Below are 19,109 nucleotides of genomic sequence, written 5' to 3' on the forward strand. Positions count from 1 at the left end.
CTGGGGTGCTGCCCCCTGGCAGTAACCCCTTAGTCTTAGGGTCTCCCCTTCCCTGGGGAACCCCCAACCCTTATTCACATCTTGCTTCAGTATCAGGCTACTGCCAGTCATCGTCTAGCCCCACACCCTGGGGCAGACTGTGGTATCAGCCACTCATCACTGGCAAGGTTGGGTTTGGACCTGCTGCCCAGCCTAGCCTGGGCTGCCTTCTGGAACCCCCAGGACCTGTTGGCCCAATGCTAGACCGCAGCCTGAGGCTTTCCAGGCTGGAGCTCCCCAGCCTTTCCCCAGCCCTGCTCCACTCAGGTACCCTGTGTCTGACTCCCTGCAGCCAGGCCCATCTCCCTCCACAGGCAAAGACTGATCCTTCTGGCTTCCCTGGCCTTCTTATAAGGCCTTATTGCTCAGTTTGGGGCATGGTCCCAGTTGCAGCCACTTCCCCCAATCAGCCAGGGTTTTACCTTGCCCAGCCCCAGCCCTCAGCAGGGCTTTTCCAACCCCTTCTGGGCTGGAGTGGCTGGTGACCCTGCTACACCCACCCTTGGCAGAAGCTACCAGGGTTGGAGACCTCCTGGACTACGACCGGGGAGGCTGGCTGGATCCCCTGACGCTTGCTCACCACATGGGGCTCTCCAGACCTTGCACTCCCCGGCGCGTACTCCAGGAGGTGGAGGCTGCTTTGCCGCCCGCTGCTCGGGCCTATCTCGACCTGGTCCTGCGGGAGGGCACGCCCCGCCCACCCCCCACCCCAAGCCCTCCGGACCTTTTCATCGGGCCTCTGCCCCGTAGGCCCGACCGGCCCCCTCGTCCCTTCTCTGCCAGCCGGCTGCACGACCTGCAGCCGGTCCGTTTCCAAACCGCGCCGAGGAAACAGCTCTACACGCTCGTGCTCCACACCCTTCACTTCCTCACCCTCGTGTCCCGCCCCGATACAAAGTGGCGGGACCTCCTGCCACCTCTGGAGGGTGAGGAGCCCCGGTGGGTCAGTCTCTACTCCTCCCTGGTCCCAAGGCCCACTGGGGATATCAGTTGGCGGCTCCTCCATGGGGCCGTGAGCATGGGCGTGTACTTGGTACGGTTTACCCCTGTCCCAGACACCTGCCCCTTCTGCGGCGTGAGGGAGACCCTGGCGCATGTTTACTTAGAGTGCGCCAGGTTGCAGCCCTACACCGGCTCCTCACAGCCATCCTCTTACGTTTCTGGTTGCACTTTTCCCCTCACCTCCTTCTCTACGCACTCCCTATCCATGGCCCCATGAAGTCCCGGGACCTCCTGGTCAACCTCCTCCTCGTCCTGGCAATAAAGGCCATCCACGCGACCAGGGAGGGGAGATTGGCCGATGGAGACTCCGGTGACTGTGGGGCTTGCTTTCGCTCCATGGTCCGATCACGCATCCGGGCGGAGTTCCTCTGGGCGGCGTCCACTGGCTCCCTTGACGCCTTCGAGGAGCAGTGGGCGCTGTCCGGGGTTCTCTGCTCGGTGTCCCCGTCAGGTTCCCTCCTTCTGACCCTTTGACCTCACTCCTGTCCCTGTTCTTTTATTAGTTGTCCCCCGCACTCAGTGGGTTCTGTGGCCCTGTGGCTCCTCCCGTTAGGCTGGGGGAGGATCCTTTAGCAGTGGGCAGGCTTTGCCCGCCCACTTCCCAGATGCCCAATAGATACACCCACCCTTGGCAGAAGCTACTAGGGTCGGAGACCTCCTGGACTACGACCGGGGAGGCTGGCTGGATCCCCTGACGCTTGCTCACCGCATGGGGCTCTCCAGACCTTGCACTCCCCGGCGCGTACTCCAGGAGGTGGAGGCCGCTTTGCCGCCCTCTGCTCGGGCCTACCTCGACCGGGTCCTGCGGCAGGGCACGCCCCTCCCACTCCCCACCCCAAGCCCTCCGGACCTTTTCATCGGGCCTCTGCCCCGTAGGCCCGACCAGCCCCCCCGTGCCCCTTCTCCGCAAGCCGGCTGCACGACCTGCAGCCAGTCCATTTCCAAACCGCGCCGAGGAAACAGCTCTACACGCTCGTGCTCCACACCCTTCACTTCCTCACCCTTGTGTCCCATCCCGATACGAAGTGGCGGGACCTCCTGCCACCTCTGGAGGGTAAGGAGCCCCGGTGGGTCAGCCTCTACTCCACCCTGGTCCCAAGGCCCACTAGGGATATCAGTTGGCAGCTCCTTCATGGGGCCGTGAGCATGGGCGTGTACTTGGTGCGGTTTACCCCTGTCCCGGACATCTGCCCCTTCTCCGGCGTGAGGGAGACCCTGGCGCACGTTTACTTAGAGTGCGCCAGGTTGCAGCCCCTACACCGGCTCCTCATTGCCATCCTCTTACGTTTCTGGTTGCATTTTTCCCCTCATCTCCTTCTCTATGCACTCCCTCTCCGTGGCCCCACAAAGTCCCGGGACCTCCTGGTCAACCTCCTCCTCACCCTGGCTAAAATGGCCATCTACTCAACCAGGGAGAGGAGGTTGGCCAATGGAGACTCCGGTGACTGTGGGGCTTGTTTCCGATCCTTAGTCCATTCACGTATCCGGGTGGAGTTCCTCTGGGCGGCATCCACTGGCTCCCTTGATGCCTTTGAGGAGCAGTGGCCGCTGTCCGGGGTTCTCTGCTTGGTGTCCCCGTCAGGCCCCCTTCTTATGACCCTTTGACCACTCTCCTGTTCCTGTTCTTTTATTAGTTGTCCCCCAAAATCCCTTGAGTTTTTGAGGTCCTGTAGTTCCTCCCCTTAGGCTGGGGGGGGGATCCTTTAGCAATGATTGGGCTTCCGCCCGCCCATTTCCCGGAAACCCGGCACCAACAGGGTGACAACAGCACTGCAGACAGCTCTAGCTAGTATCCCACCTGTAACAGCGAGGCTGCAGGGAAAGAAACAGACTGGGGGCCAGTCTCCCTGGGTCATTCCTTACCATGTCTCAGTGCATTAATGAGTTTCTCAATTCTCTTTGCTAGGACTCTCTGGTCGATGGCTCTCAGCACCTCTGCAGCCACCTTCGCCCCATAGTCCGTCCCATAGAAGAGGAGGAGGAGGTCCGTGAGGGCTGGGGGATCGGCATCTTTTAGGCTCCCAGAGGGGAGAAGTTGGTATCCCTTCTTTGGCTGGATTTCACTCAATTTGTCCTTGAATCTCTGCAGCTCCCTTTCTCCCAGCTTTTCCAGGGTCGCCAGCAGTTCTCTCTCGGCCCGCTCCATGCTGCCAGTGCCACTTGCGATGGTTCTTCAAAGAGACAGGAACTGCAGAGACAGAGAACGGCTGTTGCATCTGAGACAGAAACCAGCAGCAGGAAATTACACATTGCTCAGTTCCGCTCCTGGTTTGCTGGAGTGGTCTGAGCATGCCCAGCAACAGCTGGAAAATGCATGAATTTGCTACTTAGGGTGCAGCCGGCATGCACAGGAGCTGAGCAGGCTCAGTAACATCTGCTAATACCACTGCCTTTCACCCTCCCGTCACTTGGCATGAGAATCTGCGGACCAGTGCCGGCTCCAGGCACCAGCCGAGCCAGCTCCTGCTTGGGGCGACAGATTCTATGGGGCAGCATTCCAGCCAATCTTAGGGCAACATGGCTGCCCTTTTTTTTCTTTTGCTTGGGGTAGCAAAAAAAAAAAAAAAAAAGGCCAGAGCTGGCCCTGCTGCAGACTGAGTTTTACAAGGGTTTATAATATGGCAAAGGGAGCCAATCGGAGGAGGGTGGCCAGGGTCTTAGCAGAGGGTGGGAATTCACTAGGATTGGGGGGAAGTGTCATTCTGGAGCCTGGGTTAGGATAGGGGCTGAGGGGCAAAATCAGGAATGGGAAGAAAGAGCTGCAGTTAAACCCAGGGGTGAGGCGCTGCAGAGGGTGACAGAGGGCAAAATCCTGGCACAGGCAGGGGCAGAGGGAGCAAATTACCCTGGTGGACTGAGACACCAGTGTTTGCAAAAATGAGAGAGGTGCAGAGGGGTTTTTTTTGGTTGTTTCCCCTCAGACAGTACCTCTCAGCATGGGCTTCCCAGGGCTCCATTCTTAAAGGCACAAATAAGAGACATAACACATCTCCTGAAGGAATGAATAAAGCAATAATAACCTATGTCGATTTGCTGCAAACTTTTCTTTGGAAGGTTCTTTTTCTCCTGTAATAAAGACACATAACACAAGGGAATCTTCAGCATGTACATGATGGTCCTGATCCTCCAACATGGGGATTATTTGAAGTGTTAAATTTACTTTCTCTGGGACCAGGATTAGGATCACAGTTTTCTTCACATTTCCAAGAAAAATCTCCTTTGCCTACATATGTAGGCGCTGTAGCAATGTATTTCTCAGTTACCTGACAAAAGTGTATGAAATGGAATATTACCAGAAAAGTCTAAAATGTATTTGTCTTTCCTAAGTATGTCATCCAGGGTATCCTACAAACAGTCCATTTATGTTCTTTGAGCAATTACTTTTAGTTTATTTTTTTCAACATCTACTTATAGTAAGACATTGATCCCGCCCCACCCCACCTTACCAAAGGCATGATTACCCATTCTGCATTCAGATATCTTTCATATGCATACGCCTTATAATGAATCTATGACTTTGAAAATATCTGATCATGGCTTAAGTGCAGCAGGTGATGTCAGCATCACATCACCATCTTCTCTGATTATCAGAGGGGGCACTTTTCCATTCTGCCAAAGAAAGAACCGTTGTCATGCACACCATGAAACAAGCCCTACAACTCTTTGAACAGTATCATGACAGTCTATGGGGTGGACATCAAGGAACAGTCAAACCGACAATGGCCCTGAGCACAAGATACTACTGGCCTGAGATGACAAAAACCATCGCCAGTTGGGTCTGTACTGGAATAAAACTAAATCCTGCAATATGTCATTTACATTTTAAATGCAAAATTTATATTTACATTGCAAAGAATAATAATTTTACCTTTGCTGTAAAATGTACAATCCCTTCCCTTGAAGTAATATTTTCATGAAAGAATTTGTCATCTTATTATTCCATCTAAGCTAGGTTTCATGATGTCTGCATTGCCAGAAAGTGAGAAAGGAATTAAATCTGAATACCACCTTGACAAGCATAAAGATGAATTTTGGACTTTGAGATATCTACTAAATTTCTTCAGAAATTTTTTTTACCTTCCTTCCAGTGTGGATTGCATATACATGATAACAAGTCTCTTTCACTTCCTTTAAAAACTTAAGAAATCTTATAAAGAGAGAGCCAAAGATAATTGTTTATCATTATCTGTTTTTATCATTGCTACATAATATGGCCTTTAATTCGCAATGAATGCAGTGCATGTTAATGCACTAGGATGGCCTTCTCCTTATGCCTTTTTGGATTCCATATAATTTGTCTCAGTAAAGATAGCCCCTTCAATAATCCATCACCATTTGTTACAGACCATTGCAGAAGTTGGTTGATGACACTGGGAGTGATTGGGATGAATTTCTTGGTGACATTTTCTTTGTGATCGAAACCAAACATAACTACCAAAATGTCACCCTTTTGACTACTGTATGGCTTTGAAGCAACATTCCCAGACCTAGTCTCAGATAATTGCAGGATAAGTGTCTTTAAAAACCATCAGCTTTCAGGTGCATATGTTATTTGTGATTGTTCATTTTGCAAGTACAACTCCTTCTCCATTTGTTTACAAAGCCTGACACGCCCCCCAAATTGCAGACAGTGGGGAAGCTCACTGGCGGCGATTTCCTTCTAGAAGTTGAAAATAAACAGATTAATACAACACATGCACCTTTACATATACTACTAAGTATATAACTAACAGACTTTTACATTTTAAGAACACTTTTTAACTACTGGATTCTGGGAAACTCTCACGGGAGAGTGCATCAGCAACTTTGTTAGAAGCTCCTGTGATGTGTTGAATTTCAAAATCAAAATCTTGGAGAGCTAAACTCCAACGAAGAAGTTTCTTGTTGTTCCCCTTGGCAGTATGAAGCCACTTTAGTGCAGCATGGTCAGTTTGTAGTTTGAACCGCCGTCCCCAAACATATGGGCGTAGCTTTTCCAGGGCGTACACAATGGCATAGCATTCCTTTTCACTGACTGACCAGTGACTTTCCCTCTCAGACAGTTTCTTGCTGAGAAACACGACAGGATGGAAGTTGTGATCTGTTGCTTCCTGCATGAGCACTGCTCCTATACCACGCTCAGATGCATCTGTGGTTACTAGGAATGGCTTGTCAAAGTCCGGGGCCCTGAGCACAGGGTCAGACATGAGCATCGCCTTAAGCTGGGTAAAGGCCTTTTGACACTCATCAGTCCACTTAACGGCATTTGGCTGGGTCTTTTTGGTCAGGTCGGTCAATGGGGCAGCGATTTGGCTGTAGTGTGGTACAAATCGCCTGTAGTATCCGGCCAAGCCTAGGAAGGATTGGACCTGTTTCTTTGACCTTGGGACAGGCCACTTTTGGATAGCATCCACTTTGGCCTGTAGGAGGTTTATGGTTCCTCGACCCACCTGGTGCCCCAGGTAAGTCACTCTGTTTTGGCCTATTTGACACTTTTTGGCCTTAACAGTTAGTCCTGCCTGCCTGATGCGCTCAAAGACCTTTTCCAGGTGTAGTAGGTGTTCTGGCCAGGAGTCTGAAAAAATGGCCACATCATCGAGGTAGGCAACTGCAAATTCTCCCAGTCCAGCTAGTAGACCATCTACCAGCCTCTGGAAGGTGGCGGGTGCATTTCGAAGGCCGAAAGGAAGGACATTGAATTCATACACCCCCACATGGGTGACGAATGCTGACCTCTCCTTGGCAGGTTCATCTAGCGGTACTTGCCAGTACCCCTTGGTTAAGTCTATGGTAGAGATGAACTGGGCACGTCCCAACTTCTCCAATAGCTCATCAGTACGTGGCATTGGATAGTTGTCCGGACGAGTTACAGCATTTAGCTTACGGTAGTCCACGCAAAAGCGTATTTCCCCATCTGGTTTGGGTACCAGAACCACTGGAGATGCCCATGCACTGGTAGATGGGCGGATTATACCCATTTGTAGCATGTTCTGGATCTCCCGTTCTATAGCAGCTTGGGCATGAGGAGACACCCGGTAGGGTGGGGTTCTGATTGGGTGAGCATTACCTGTATCAATGGAGTGGTATGCCCGTTCAGTCCGTCCTGGGGTGGCTGAGAACAATGGGGCGAAGCTAGTGCATAGCTCCTTAATTTGTTGCCGCTGCAGACGTTCCAGGGTGGTTGAGAGGTTCATCTCTTTCACGCCACCGTCTTTTTTTCCGTCGTAGTAGACACCGTCAGGCCACTCAGCATCATCTCCCTGGACTGTAAACTGACAAACCTGTAAATCTCTGGAATAGAAAGGCTTGAGAGAATTAACATGGTACACTTTAGGCTTTAGTGAGGAATTGGGAAATGCTATGAGGTAGTTTACAGTTCCCAGGCGCTCTTGGACCGTGAATGGCCCTTCCCATGATGCTTCCATCTTATGGGCCTGTTGCGCCTTCAAGACCATAACCTGGTCTCCTACCCTGAAAGAACGTTCTCTGGCATGTCTGTCATACCAGGCCTTTTGCTCTTCTTGAGCATCCTTTAGGTTCTCTCTAGCAAGGGCTAAAGAGTGTTGGAGGGTGCTTTGTAGTCCTACAAAGTCCAGAATGTTAGTTCCTGGAGAAGGCGTAAACCCCTCCCATTGCTGCTTCACCAACTGTAATGGCCCCTTAACCTCGTGACCATACACAAGTTCAAATGGTGAAAACCCTAAACTGGGATGTGGTACAGCCCTGTAGGCAAACAGCAACTGCTGCAACACTAGGTCCCAATTATTGGAGAATTCGTTGATGAATTTTCGTATCATGGCCCCCAAAGTTCCATTGAACCTTTCCACCAGGCCATTGGTTTGATGGTGGTACGGGGTGGCAAGCAAGTGATTTACCCCATGAGTTTCCCACAGTTTTTCCATGGTCCCTGCCAGGAAATTAGACCCTGAATCTGTAAGGATGTCAGAGGGCCAACCTACCCTGGCAAAGATGTCTGTTAGGGCCAGGCACACAGTGTTAGCCCTGGTGTTGCCTAGAGCTACTGCTTCTGGCCATCGGGTAGCAAAGTCCACTAAAGTCAGTACGTACTGCTTTCCTCTGGGCGTCTTTTTTGGGAAAGGGCCCAGAATATCCACAGCTACTCGCTGAAATGGGACCTCAATTATGGGGAGTGGCTGGAGAGGGGCCTTGACCTGGTCTTGAGGCTTTCCCACTCTTTGGCATACCTCACAAGACCGGACATACTTGGCAACATCCTTGCCCATCCCCTCCCAGTGGAAGGACTTCCCCAACCGGTCCTTGGTTCTGTTCACCCCAGCATGGCCACTGGGATGATCATGGGCTAAGCTTAAGAGCTTCCCCCGGTACTTAGTTGGAACCACCAACTGTTTTTGCGGCTGCCATTCTTCCCGGTGTCCACCAGAAAGAATTTCCTTGTATAAAAGTCCTTGGTCTATAACAAACCGGGATCGATTAGAAGAGCTGAGAGGCGGTGGGGTGCTCCGTGCCGCCGCCCACGCTTTCTGAAGGCTGTCATCTGCTTCCTGCTCAGCCTGGAACTGTTCCCTTGAGGCTGGGGTCACCAGTTCTTCCTCAGACTGTGGACTTGGGCTTGGTCCCTCTGGAAGCGATGTAGGTGATGGGGTTGTTTCCGTTGCTGGTGAACCGCTCTCCGCTGGTGCACCTGAGGGTATTTCAGGCTCTGGCCGAGCCTTTTGGGTATGGCTGTCTTTTGCTTCTGCCAGTTCTGGCTCGCTGGCGCCCTCTGGCGTTGAGTTTGAAGATGTAGTTGCACTTGCTGGTGCTGGTTGCTGTTCCAGTTCCGGGCCTGGGACTGGAGATGCTGTGGCTGTTTCAGTGGTAGGCATGGAATCCGGGTCCACTGCCTCTGTCTGGGTCTCTGGTAACACAGACGGGGCCTCTGTGGACGGCTCAGGAACAGGAATGAGTCTGGAAGCTTGCCTGGTTTGGCTACGTGTAACCATTCCCACTCTCTTGGCCCGCAGAAAAGAGCAGAAAAAAAAATTCTCTCTGGTTCCCTTTTAAAACCAAACTGTTTCTCTCTGCTAAAAAGCCCTTAGCAGAGAAAAGAAAAATATAATATTCCTACTGGCTTCTGGATTCTGTCTATATCCCACCGCTGCTACACCATATCATAACCTTAGTCCCAGATTTGGACCTTAGCGTCCAAAATATGGGGGTTAGCATGAAAACCTCCAAGCTTAGTTACCAGCTTGGACCTGGTACTTGCTGCCACCACCCAAAAAATTAGAGTGTTTTGGGGCACTCTGGTCCCACTGAAAAACCTTCCCTGGGGACCCCAAGACCCAAATCCCTTGAGTCTCACAACAAAGGGAAATAATCCTTTTTCCCTCCCCCCCCCCTCCAGGTGCTCCTGGAGAGATACACAGACACAAGCTCTGTGAATCCAAACAGAGTGACTCCCCCTCTCCGTTCCCGGTCCTGGAACAAAAAGGACTTTCCTATTCCCCCAGAGGGAATGCAAAATCAGGCTAGCCAATTCAACACACACCGATCTCCCCTGATTTCTTCCTCCCACCAATTCCCTGGTGAGTACAGACTCAATTTTCCTGAAGTAAGGAAAAACTCCAACAGGTCTTAAAAGAAAGCTTTATATAAAAAAAGAAAGAAAAATACATATGGTCTCTCTGTATTAAGATGACACAATACAGGGCAATTTCTTAAAAGAATATTGAATAAACAGCCTTATTCAAAAAGAATACAAATCAAAGCACTCCAGCACTTATATTCATGCAAATACCAAAGAAAAGAAACCATATAACTTACTATCTGATCTCTTTGTCCTTACACTTAGAAACAGAAGATTAGAAAACAGAACTACTTCTCCAAAGCTCAGAGAAAGCAGGCAGCCAGAAAACAAAGACCTCAGACACACAATTCCCTCCACCCAAAGTTGAAAAAATCCGGTTTCCTGATTGGTCCTCTGGTCAGGTGCTCCAGGTGAAAGAGACATTAACCCTTAGCTATCTGTTTATGACAGATAAGTGTCTTTAAAAACCATCAGCTTTCCAGGATAAGTGTCTTTAAAAACCATCAGCTTTCAGGTGCATATGTTATTTGTGATTGTTCATTTTGCAAGTACAACTCCTTCTCCATTTGTTTACAAAGCCACCAAATTTTGAGGAACTCGGTAAAGAATACTACAAAGAGTACAGCATAAATTTGAATTATTGAAATGATGCTGACATTGACCTGGCTATTAGTAATATTTCTAAAGCACAAGATAAACAACAAATAGAGGATGCCAAAACTAAGACTTGTAAACATGGGGAAAATAATATTGAAGGCCGGGGACAGTGTCATGTTACTGAATGCAAGAAGGAAAACAATAAAGAGAGGGCTGCTGCAACCTACATACCATGAACCATACAAAGTCTCCACTATTGAGGGGGAAAGAGTTACATTGGCAACCATCTCGGGGAAACTTCAAGGATTTATGTACAGTATCTCCCACTTAAAACTATTTAAAGAGCCTCCAACATTAGACACTGAAAACAGATTGCAGGAAAACATGGAAATAGAAACTGCAGTGAGTGATACTGGGAGAACAGTCGCCCCAGAAGAGGTAGGAGAAATGGGAGGTGATGTATCTCACAAGCCTGATGACAGCAAAATGATAAAGGTGGAAGGCGCTGTCATAAACAGGTAGTTAAGGGTTAATAGAACAGAAGTACTTCATGTCTCTTTTGCCTGTAAAGGCTTAACAAGCTCAGTGAGCCTGGCTGTCACCTGACCAGAGGGCCAATCAGGGGACAGGATACTTTCAAATCTTGAGGGAGGGAAGTTTGTGTGTGTGCTGTTAGTTTTTGTGTGTGCTCTTAGTGTTTGGTTGTTGTTCTCTCTCGGTTCTCAGAGGGACCAGACATGCAACCAGGTTTCTCTCCAATCTCTCCGATACAGGCTCTTATAAGTTCAGAATAGTGAGTACTAGGTAGATAAGGCGAATTAGGCTTATGTTTGTTTTCTTTATTTGCAAATGTGTATTTGGCTGGGAGGAGTTCAAATTTGTATCTTGCTGAAAGGATTTTACTTTGTACTTGTACACTTAGGCTGGGAGGATATTCCCAGTGTCTATAGCTGAAAGACCCTGTAACATATTCCATTTTAAATTTACAAAGATAATTGTTACTGTTTTTCTCTCTTTAATTAAAAGCTTTTCTTGTTTAAGAACCTAATTGTTTTTTTATTCTGGTGAGATCCCAGGGGACTGGGTCTGGATTCACCAGGGAATTGGTGGGGAGAAAGGAGGGAAGGCTAATTTCTCTCTGTGTTAGGATTACTTTCTCTCTCAGGGAGAGTCTGGGAGGGGGAGAGAGAAGGAGGGAGAAAGGTGAATTTTCCTCTCTGTCTTTAGAGTCAAGGAGTTTGAATCACAGTGATCTTCCAGGGTAACCCAGGGAGGGGAAGTCTGGGAGAGGCAATGGTGAGGGAAAGGGTTTACTTTCCTTGTGTTAAGATCCAGAGGGTCTGGGTCTTGGGGGTTCCTGGGCAAGGTTTTGGGGGGGGGGACCGGAGTGTACCAGGCACTGGAATTCCTGGTTGGTGGCAGCGCTACAAGTTCTAAGCTGGTAATTAAGCTTAGAGGAATGCATGCTGGTACCCTATCTTTTGGACGCTAAGGTTCAGAGTGGGGGTTTATATCAAGACAGGCGCAGAAGACGAGAAATGTCTAGTGGCAGAAGTTGCAAGCAGAGATCCAAGCCATGTTAATGCCGTGTTTATGGAGGATGGGGAAGACAAAGAACGGTTTCTCAAAAGCTACTGCTTATCACATGTTTGTTTTTAAACAATTTGTTAACATATTTCCATTTGTGAAGCATGTTAAAAGTTTCCATGTTAGAATGGCAGCATTCATGATGGTCAAACAGAGGAATAAGTAATTGTGTTACCATGCATATAATATGCGTTACATTTTTTTTCTAGCAAAATTTGTACAAACCCACAAGGTTACATGGAGCGTGGACACCAAAGTTAAAAAAATGGGTCTGTATGACACTGCATTTCGTGACCTGATGCTAGGAAGATGGCTAGGTGATGAGGTAATTGAAATAGCTGTAAACATGGAAGGTGACTGGATTGATTCCTCTGTCAAGAAGTCCAAGGCAAATGAAACTGGAGAAGATAAATGTTGACAGGCTTTCATGTCCAACATGGGCAAATCCCATTTTCAGGAAGGCAGTTAAGCACAGTCTTAAACAGCAAAAACAATGCTATGTTGGGGAATGTGTAAAAGTAAGCATGTCCCGAAACTAGGAAAACAATATACTCCACATTGACTGCTTTACTTCACAGGCAAGTATAACCACATTTTCAGTTCTTTTTTCAATGATCACAGAGTGGAATTCTGCAAAGTAATATATTATTGCTTCCTTTCAATGCACCAAATCATTGGGTTATTGTGCTAAGATGTTTTCCATTGGTATACTTTGGGATTGTCTGCACTTAATTTATACATAAGATTCAAATACAGCTGTGTACCAGTGATACAATTTCCTGTATTGCGGGATTTTAATAACTTTAATACATGAAAATGGAATTGTAATAGAAGCCTTGAAATTCTGAGGACTGCAGTTTAGAAAATAAAATGCAAGTGCAAAGACTGTGTTATTCTGTTGGCACTGTAAATGTAAAGAATACAGGCTGCACTGTTGTATTCAAGGAATTGACAACATGATTTTCTCTGGGGTAGTGAAACATTACAAATGTTATCTGCATGCAATGTTTAGAAAAATCATTATAAAATTGTTGAAATTATCATATTACCAACAACCTATATTTATGCATGTACACTTCCAGATAACATTAATGGAAACCAAAAAATTGGGTAATGAGATGACATATGAAAGCAAATTCCTAAGGAATTGAAGGTGATTTTTTAGACACTTATTTTCAGAGTTCACATATAGTGTTATTGTGAAAATTGTTTTAAAAAAACTGTAACAACGAGGGTATCTTCCAGATAGAGACAAAGAGAAATGGAAACATACACTTGTGCTGATGGTGCTTAACAATGGACATTGAGTGAATTTAGAATCATAGAAGATTAGGGTTGGAAGGGACCTCAGAAGGTCATCTAGTCCAATTCCCTGCTCAGTGCAGGACCAATCCCCAGACAGATTTTTACCCCAGTTCCCTAAATGGCCCCCTCAAGGATTGAACTCACAACCCTAGATTTAGCAGGCCAACACTCAAACCACTGAGCTATCCCTCCCCCAACTCATGCAATTTGATCCTGGCTAACTATTTCATTGAACGTGGGCAGAAAATATTAGCATTTTGCATGAGTCATAGGGTGTTAGTAGCAATACTGGCGACATCAGATCAAGTGATATATATAAGCATAAGACTCAGATACACATAATAAGAAACCAAGTGGATATATATATATATATATGAACATTGTCATTGGAAGTAGAAAAAGAAAGGGTAACAAAACATGTACAGAAATTGAAAGAAAAAGCATAATCCTCTTATACATTCAGCTACTGGCCTCCCTTTAAATTTCAGGTCTTTCATCAACCAAGGAACTGGAAAACTCACAGCAGATTGGAAAATCAAAATAGTGGAACACAAGAGACAAAGTAGTGGGCACAACTATGGACCACTAATCCTAAAGCAGCGGTTCCCAAACGTTAACAACCTGTGAGACTCTTTCACTAAAATGTCAAGTCTCGCGAACCTCCTCCTAAAAACAAATATTTCCAGGGAATTTCTCCTTTACCTGAGTATAAATTATAAAAGCAGCGATCTTGGAAATAGAACATTTGTTTTTATGACATGCTTATTACACACTATTTATTATCATTACAGTATTTTTATTACATTATGAAAACGGCACCACTCTTCCAAGATCTCACTTTCATAGCTTGTATCACTTTGAATAAGCCTGTTCTAAGACAAGGCTCCTATGTTTCATTACGGAGTATCAGATGTGAAACAGCATAAAGGTATCTAAGAAGCCAACTCACAGAGTTCCTCCTACACAAGCATTCAGGGCTTGAGCAGTCCAGGCAAACAACGCGCGTTACAGCAAAGCTTCAACTTGTTCTTCATAATAATTTTAAAAACTATATTAGCTGCCTATTTCATTTTAAAAACAGCAAAAAATATCCACCTCCCTTTCCATTTCTTATAAGGAGTCGTGAAGTTTAAAGCTCCTCAGTGTGATAGATATGCTGGCTTTGATCTGCTCAGCTCTTGGAAGTCCAGGGGCTCCGGGCTGCTGGCCCTGTGCTGCCCAGGGTCCCTAGGGACAGCTCTGTCCGCCATTAGGGGATTTTCCCCCCTGAGAACCCCCTGTAACATTTTGCAACTCCCCAGGGGTTCCCAAACCCCAGTTTGGGAACCACTGTCCTAAAGGTATTCAATGCCAAATGTTCAATATTGATTCTTAATGAGGCATGTTTTTTCTAATGATAAGTTGTAGACTGGCAGGCCGTCTCTCTATATCAGAGCCAGGTGGGGGGGGGGGGTTGGCATGCCTCCTCGCAATTTGGGTCTGCTAAAGCCTTTTCTGAGCAGCGAAAAAGGAGGGGAAATGAACTGTTCTCAAGGGGCCTGTCCTTCAAGCAGGGCAGGAAGTACACAATCTGGGCTCTGGCCTGTAGCCAGGGAAAGTGGTAGCAGGCTGTCAGCCCAGATGTTAAGCAGGGAGGGGCAGCAACCAGCAATCAGGCAGAGTTGCAGCAGTCTATTCACTGGGCCAAGGCAACAAGCAGTTAAAGCTCTGGCCTGCAGGCAGAGCTGTAGCCCCAGCCCAGTCTATGGGGCTCAGGTAGGGGTGAGCCGAAGGAGGCAGAGTGCTGCCACCCCTGGGGTGAGGTGGCAGGGGGGACGCAGGCTGCCCAACTCCACTGTGTCCCAACCCAGGCCCTGACAGTGGCAAAGTGGTCCACCAGTAGGTCAGTGGAGACCCACCCACAACACGCTGACCTTGTTTCAGGCTCGCTCTCCACCAGACCATTGCCTGGTTCTTCTGGGCTGCTTCCTACTCTCCCCCTCGGATGTCTTGTGGCCAGGGGTCATCCTCAGATTCCCTGGGATACACTCCAAGGGTAGCGGTAGCAGTTCCTCCACGTTAAGAGCATCAGGGCTCCCTGGAATCTCACCTTCGTCCTTGGGGCAACAGTGATTCTCCTTGGTGCTCCAGTCCAGCAGCAGGGAAGAAATGTCTGTCTCATCCGGTTGCTCCCTCCCAACTGAGCTGCTGGGCTGTTTTTTTATATTCCCTTCCCGTTCCGCCCCTCTGCTTCCAGCATGTGGACCACAACCCTCTTGGTCCCGCCCACCTGGTGGCTTACGACGTTCCCTCCTCATCCACTTCTGAGTGGGGCCATGCCTCCTTGCTACAGAAGTGTTGTTAGTTTGCAGAAACATATTTATAGCATAAAGACATCAGTACTATAGAAATCACACAGGAGGATCTAAGTATGTTTAGAAGAAACATAGCAATTATTTTAATGAAAGAGTCAGGTAATAACTTTATTACATATACTTAGTGAGCCCATAGTATATGGGAGGATAACAGAAAGGGTGGAATAAAGTCATATCACAAAGTTATCCCATTGTAGGTGTATTAAGATGTCACAGATTTGGTTCTTTAATCATGAATCTGTATGAATAATATCTTTAAGTACTGTTAAAAATGTGGCCAGAGTGAATGGTTGCTATTGATAAAGCAGTTAAATCTATTTGGATATCGTTATATCCACCAGCTGTAAACCAAAATTTGGAGAAACATAGACTGGGGCTCCAAATATAATTTAAAATAAGACCCCCCAAAAGAAAAAGTATTTGCAAACCAATTAAATTTTTGAGTAATTGACACTAATGAATAAATCAAGATGTCTATTTACAGTTTTGGTCACAATCATCATTTGACTAAATGTGATTGATTTTTTTTTTCAGACAGCATGGAGGACTACTGCTTATACTGCAATGATGTGATTTGCAAAAAATAAAATAAAAATGGCATGGTGGTAAGAAACACAAAATGGTATGAGAAACATACACCATATGTTGGAGCAGATAAGTAAGGAGAATATGATTATTTGCAGTACAAGAACAAAACTCATGGCCAAAGATGTAGCCAGTTGCCTATTGACCCAACATAATAACCTAAGGATCAGGATTCTTGTAATAATTCCACAGGAGCAAGTATTTCGTATCCTGAGGAATGATTATGTGTTCAAGGAATATTATTTTGTAAGTTTTACCATTTAATTAAAATTATTTGTACTGTTGTTAGTTTTGTGATTTCATCTTCTCACCTATTACGTAGCAGAGGTCCAGTGTCACTCTTGTAAGAGGTGGTCACATGTTCCCTGCCTTCCAGAGGGAACCGATGAAGAAAACCTAACTGATGAGAAGAAAGACTACAGGAGCAACAAGTGTGCATAGTTCAGATATTTAACTAAACTGTACATTGTACAATGATTTTGTTAAGAGAAGTATTTTGGCTTTCTTCCTATAACACAGCTGAAATATAAATGAGAAGTAGAGAACAGTAACATTACTGTACATTTCAGTAAAGAAAAAATGTGTTAACTATGAATACGTTCAGATGCTTGGTTTTTAAAAATTGTTGAAATGAAAATTAAAATGTTCTTGTTTATATAGCTTGTTACAATAATAAAGGTTTTATATTCTGAAAAATACCTCTCTATAGTTGTGTCCACTTTTACAATGGAGATTTCACAATAGTAACAAATTGTGAAAGGGCATCAATCATTCATAAAACTTCGCTACCTCTGAACTTTCTTATGCTGTGTTCTGGAGTTGATGCTCTGTCACATTCACAGAAAATTGCAACAGAGGTACCCCCTTGGTCACACTTTGCTACCTCTGGACCAGAAGGAGTTAAAAGTTGAGAAGAGAAACTGGAGGCGCACAAGGTGATGTGACTTGCCCAAGGTTACACAGCAAGTCAGTGTAAATCCTGGCTCTTAATTCCCTGTACTTCTCTGCAGAATCTCAATTTATAAACTTTCTGTATTCTCGTTGTAAATTGTCCAAAGGCTTGATTAATTTAATCTCTCTGGTATACTCCCCTGATGTATTTCCATAAGCAGCTATTATCTAGCAGGTTCATAAACTGAAACTCTCATCTTTCGAACTGTGATCTTGTGTGCATTTGGTTTTGTGCTGAGTGAGAGAAGTCAGATGAAACTAGGGTGTGTGACTGGGCTGGCCATGTGCAGAGCTGAGCCAAAAGCTCTGGGACTGATAGATCTGTGTGATACTTGTTTATACAACCTCCTGTCACCTGCAGTACTCAACATCAGTTATCGTCCTAATGTAAATAGCAGGGTAGGTTTGTTTATTTTGCTAGGCTGCTTCATTTGTTTGTTCATGGGAGAAGCCTGAACCTCTAAAAAGCTACTCACCTCACCAAAAACACCACATCAGTTTTTCAATAGAACTCTTTGCTTTCCCACTAAGAGTTATCTGAGTTTGCGATCCTCAGTAGCAACAGTTATAATCATCCTACGTCATGTGAGCACTTTACCAACAGCTCAGTTACGGCTCTCAATCTTGAGCAATGGTGTGGAGCAGGAGACAGTGGTACATCTTCAAGCAATGGTGGTAGGAGGGATGTTTGTGCTGGTGGACAAGCCCTTTCATCTCCAATGAGATATTACCCCAGGAGCTGGCTGAAATCTATGCTCGTTTTGATCAGAACCTTTCTCAGTCAAGGCAACAGGACAAGTGCATTGCTGCCTGTGCCTCCCTGATGAGTTGATGAACTGTAATGGTCGGAAGTCGCACCAGCATAGAAGTATATGGAAGGCAAACCGTAAGGAAATAGAGTTTAAATTAGCCTCCACATGTCCCATGTCCCACTACAATGAATCCAACCCACAGGTCACTTGGGCTGAAGTATCAATGTCAGGATGCTACATTGTTAGCACAAACAATGAAGAGTCCTTATGGCACCTTAGAGAGTTACACAAGGGTGCTACCCCCCCCCTCATTTATCACAACCCCAAAATGTGACCCACATATCTCAGGTATGGGTACTGGTCCTCTCCTAACCCACATATGAACAATCCAGCTAGGGTTTGCAGGGGCAGATGTTGCTGTTAAAAGGGTTTGAAGATGACAGTGACCTGGTAGCCATTATCTAGAACAACTGTACACTCTATTCCCCCAATAGTCACTCCACCCTCAGACTTTCCTCCATACAATCCTACAGAAAAGCCTGGTGTAGTTGGAGTCAGGGACCCGCAGGTCCCTGGAGACCTGATTTGCTCAGCTATCAGGTGAATAAACAGGGAGCAACATGCCCATAACAAAAACTGTCAGGAAAAAAGACATAGCACGCATGGATGTTTCTGGGGTATTGATAGCCCTGCACTCTGCTCACGTGCAGAGACACAACATCACAGAATTATGAGTGAGCTGACTACATTTTTCTTGCAGCCTGTCAGAAAGTGTCCTCACAGCTTTGGGGCTATCACAATCATCAACTCTTATACAGTTTTACTGTAACTTAGGAAAGTTGTAAAGAGACAACAGTCTGAAACCCACTAACACTGTTTTGTTGTCACATGGCTTGAGAGACGTTAACAGGCCCCTTAACTCCTATGGTAGGAGATCATTCAGTTGAACTACTTATGATAAACAATCTATTCCAGCTTGTATTTAGTTGAGATATTCTGGGCAAGTCTGCACTACAAACTTATGTCAAACTAAGTTATGTCAGCATTCAGCCACTGCAGTCATTGAATTGGCTTTACACGTCCACACTTCGCTTCTGGTGTCAGCGGTGCACGTCCTCACCAGGAGCGCTTGTACCAATTTAACTGCCAATGTGGGGCATTGGGGGATGGTTTCTGAAAGGCAGCAACAGTAGATGTAAGCAATGCAGTGTCTACACTGACACTGCATCGACCTAACAACAGATTTAAGCGCTATGCCTCTCACAGAGGTGGAGTTAGGTCGGTGTAGTGGGTGAGTTACATCGGTGGGAGGAACATTTTAGCGCAGATGCTTACAGAGTTAGGTTGACGTAAGTTGCCTTACATCAACCCAACACTGTGGTGTAGACCAGACCTCTGGCTGATTGG

At 46.5% G+C, this 19,109-nt stretch overlaps 1 protein-coding gene across 1 annotated transcript in view; it reads right to left on the reverse strand.

Annotated features, from left to right (window-relative positions):
• Positions 1–15,248, reverse strand: part of LOC115651398 — a 67,394-nt gene extending 52,146 nt beyond the window's left edge. The window contains exons 1-4 of the mRNA XM_030562348.1: positions 15,150–15,248; positions 4,202–4,304; positions 4,062–4,107; positions 2,905–3,257 (exon numbers count right to left, since the gene is read on the reverse strand). Coding sequence (XP_030418208.1) covers positions 2,905–3,187 — 283 coding nt within the window. The 5' untranslated portion in view covers positions 3,188–3,257; positions 4,062–4,107; positions 4,202–4,304; positions 15,150–15,248. The remainder of the gene's footprint in view (positions 1–2,904; positions 3,258–4,061; positions 4,108–4,201; positions 4,305–15,149) is intronic.
• Positions 15,249–19,109: the final 3,861 nt, after the last annotated feature.

The sequence above is a fragment of the Gopherus evgoodei genome, chromosome 4 (genome assembly GCF_007399415.2).
Source record: "Gopherus evgoodei ecotype Sinaloan lineage chromosome 4, rGopEvg1_v1.p, whole genome shotgun sequence".
Classification (NCBI taxonomy): domain Eukaryota; kingdom Metazoa; phylum Chordata; order Testudines; family Testudinidae; genus Gopherus; species Gopherus evgoodei.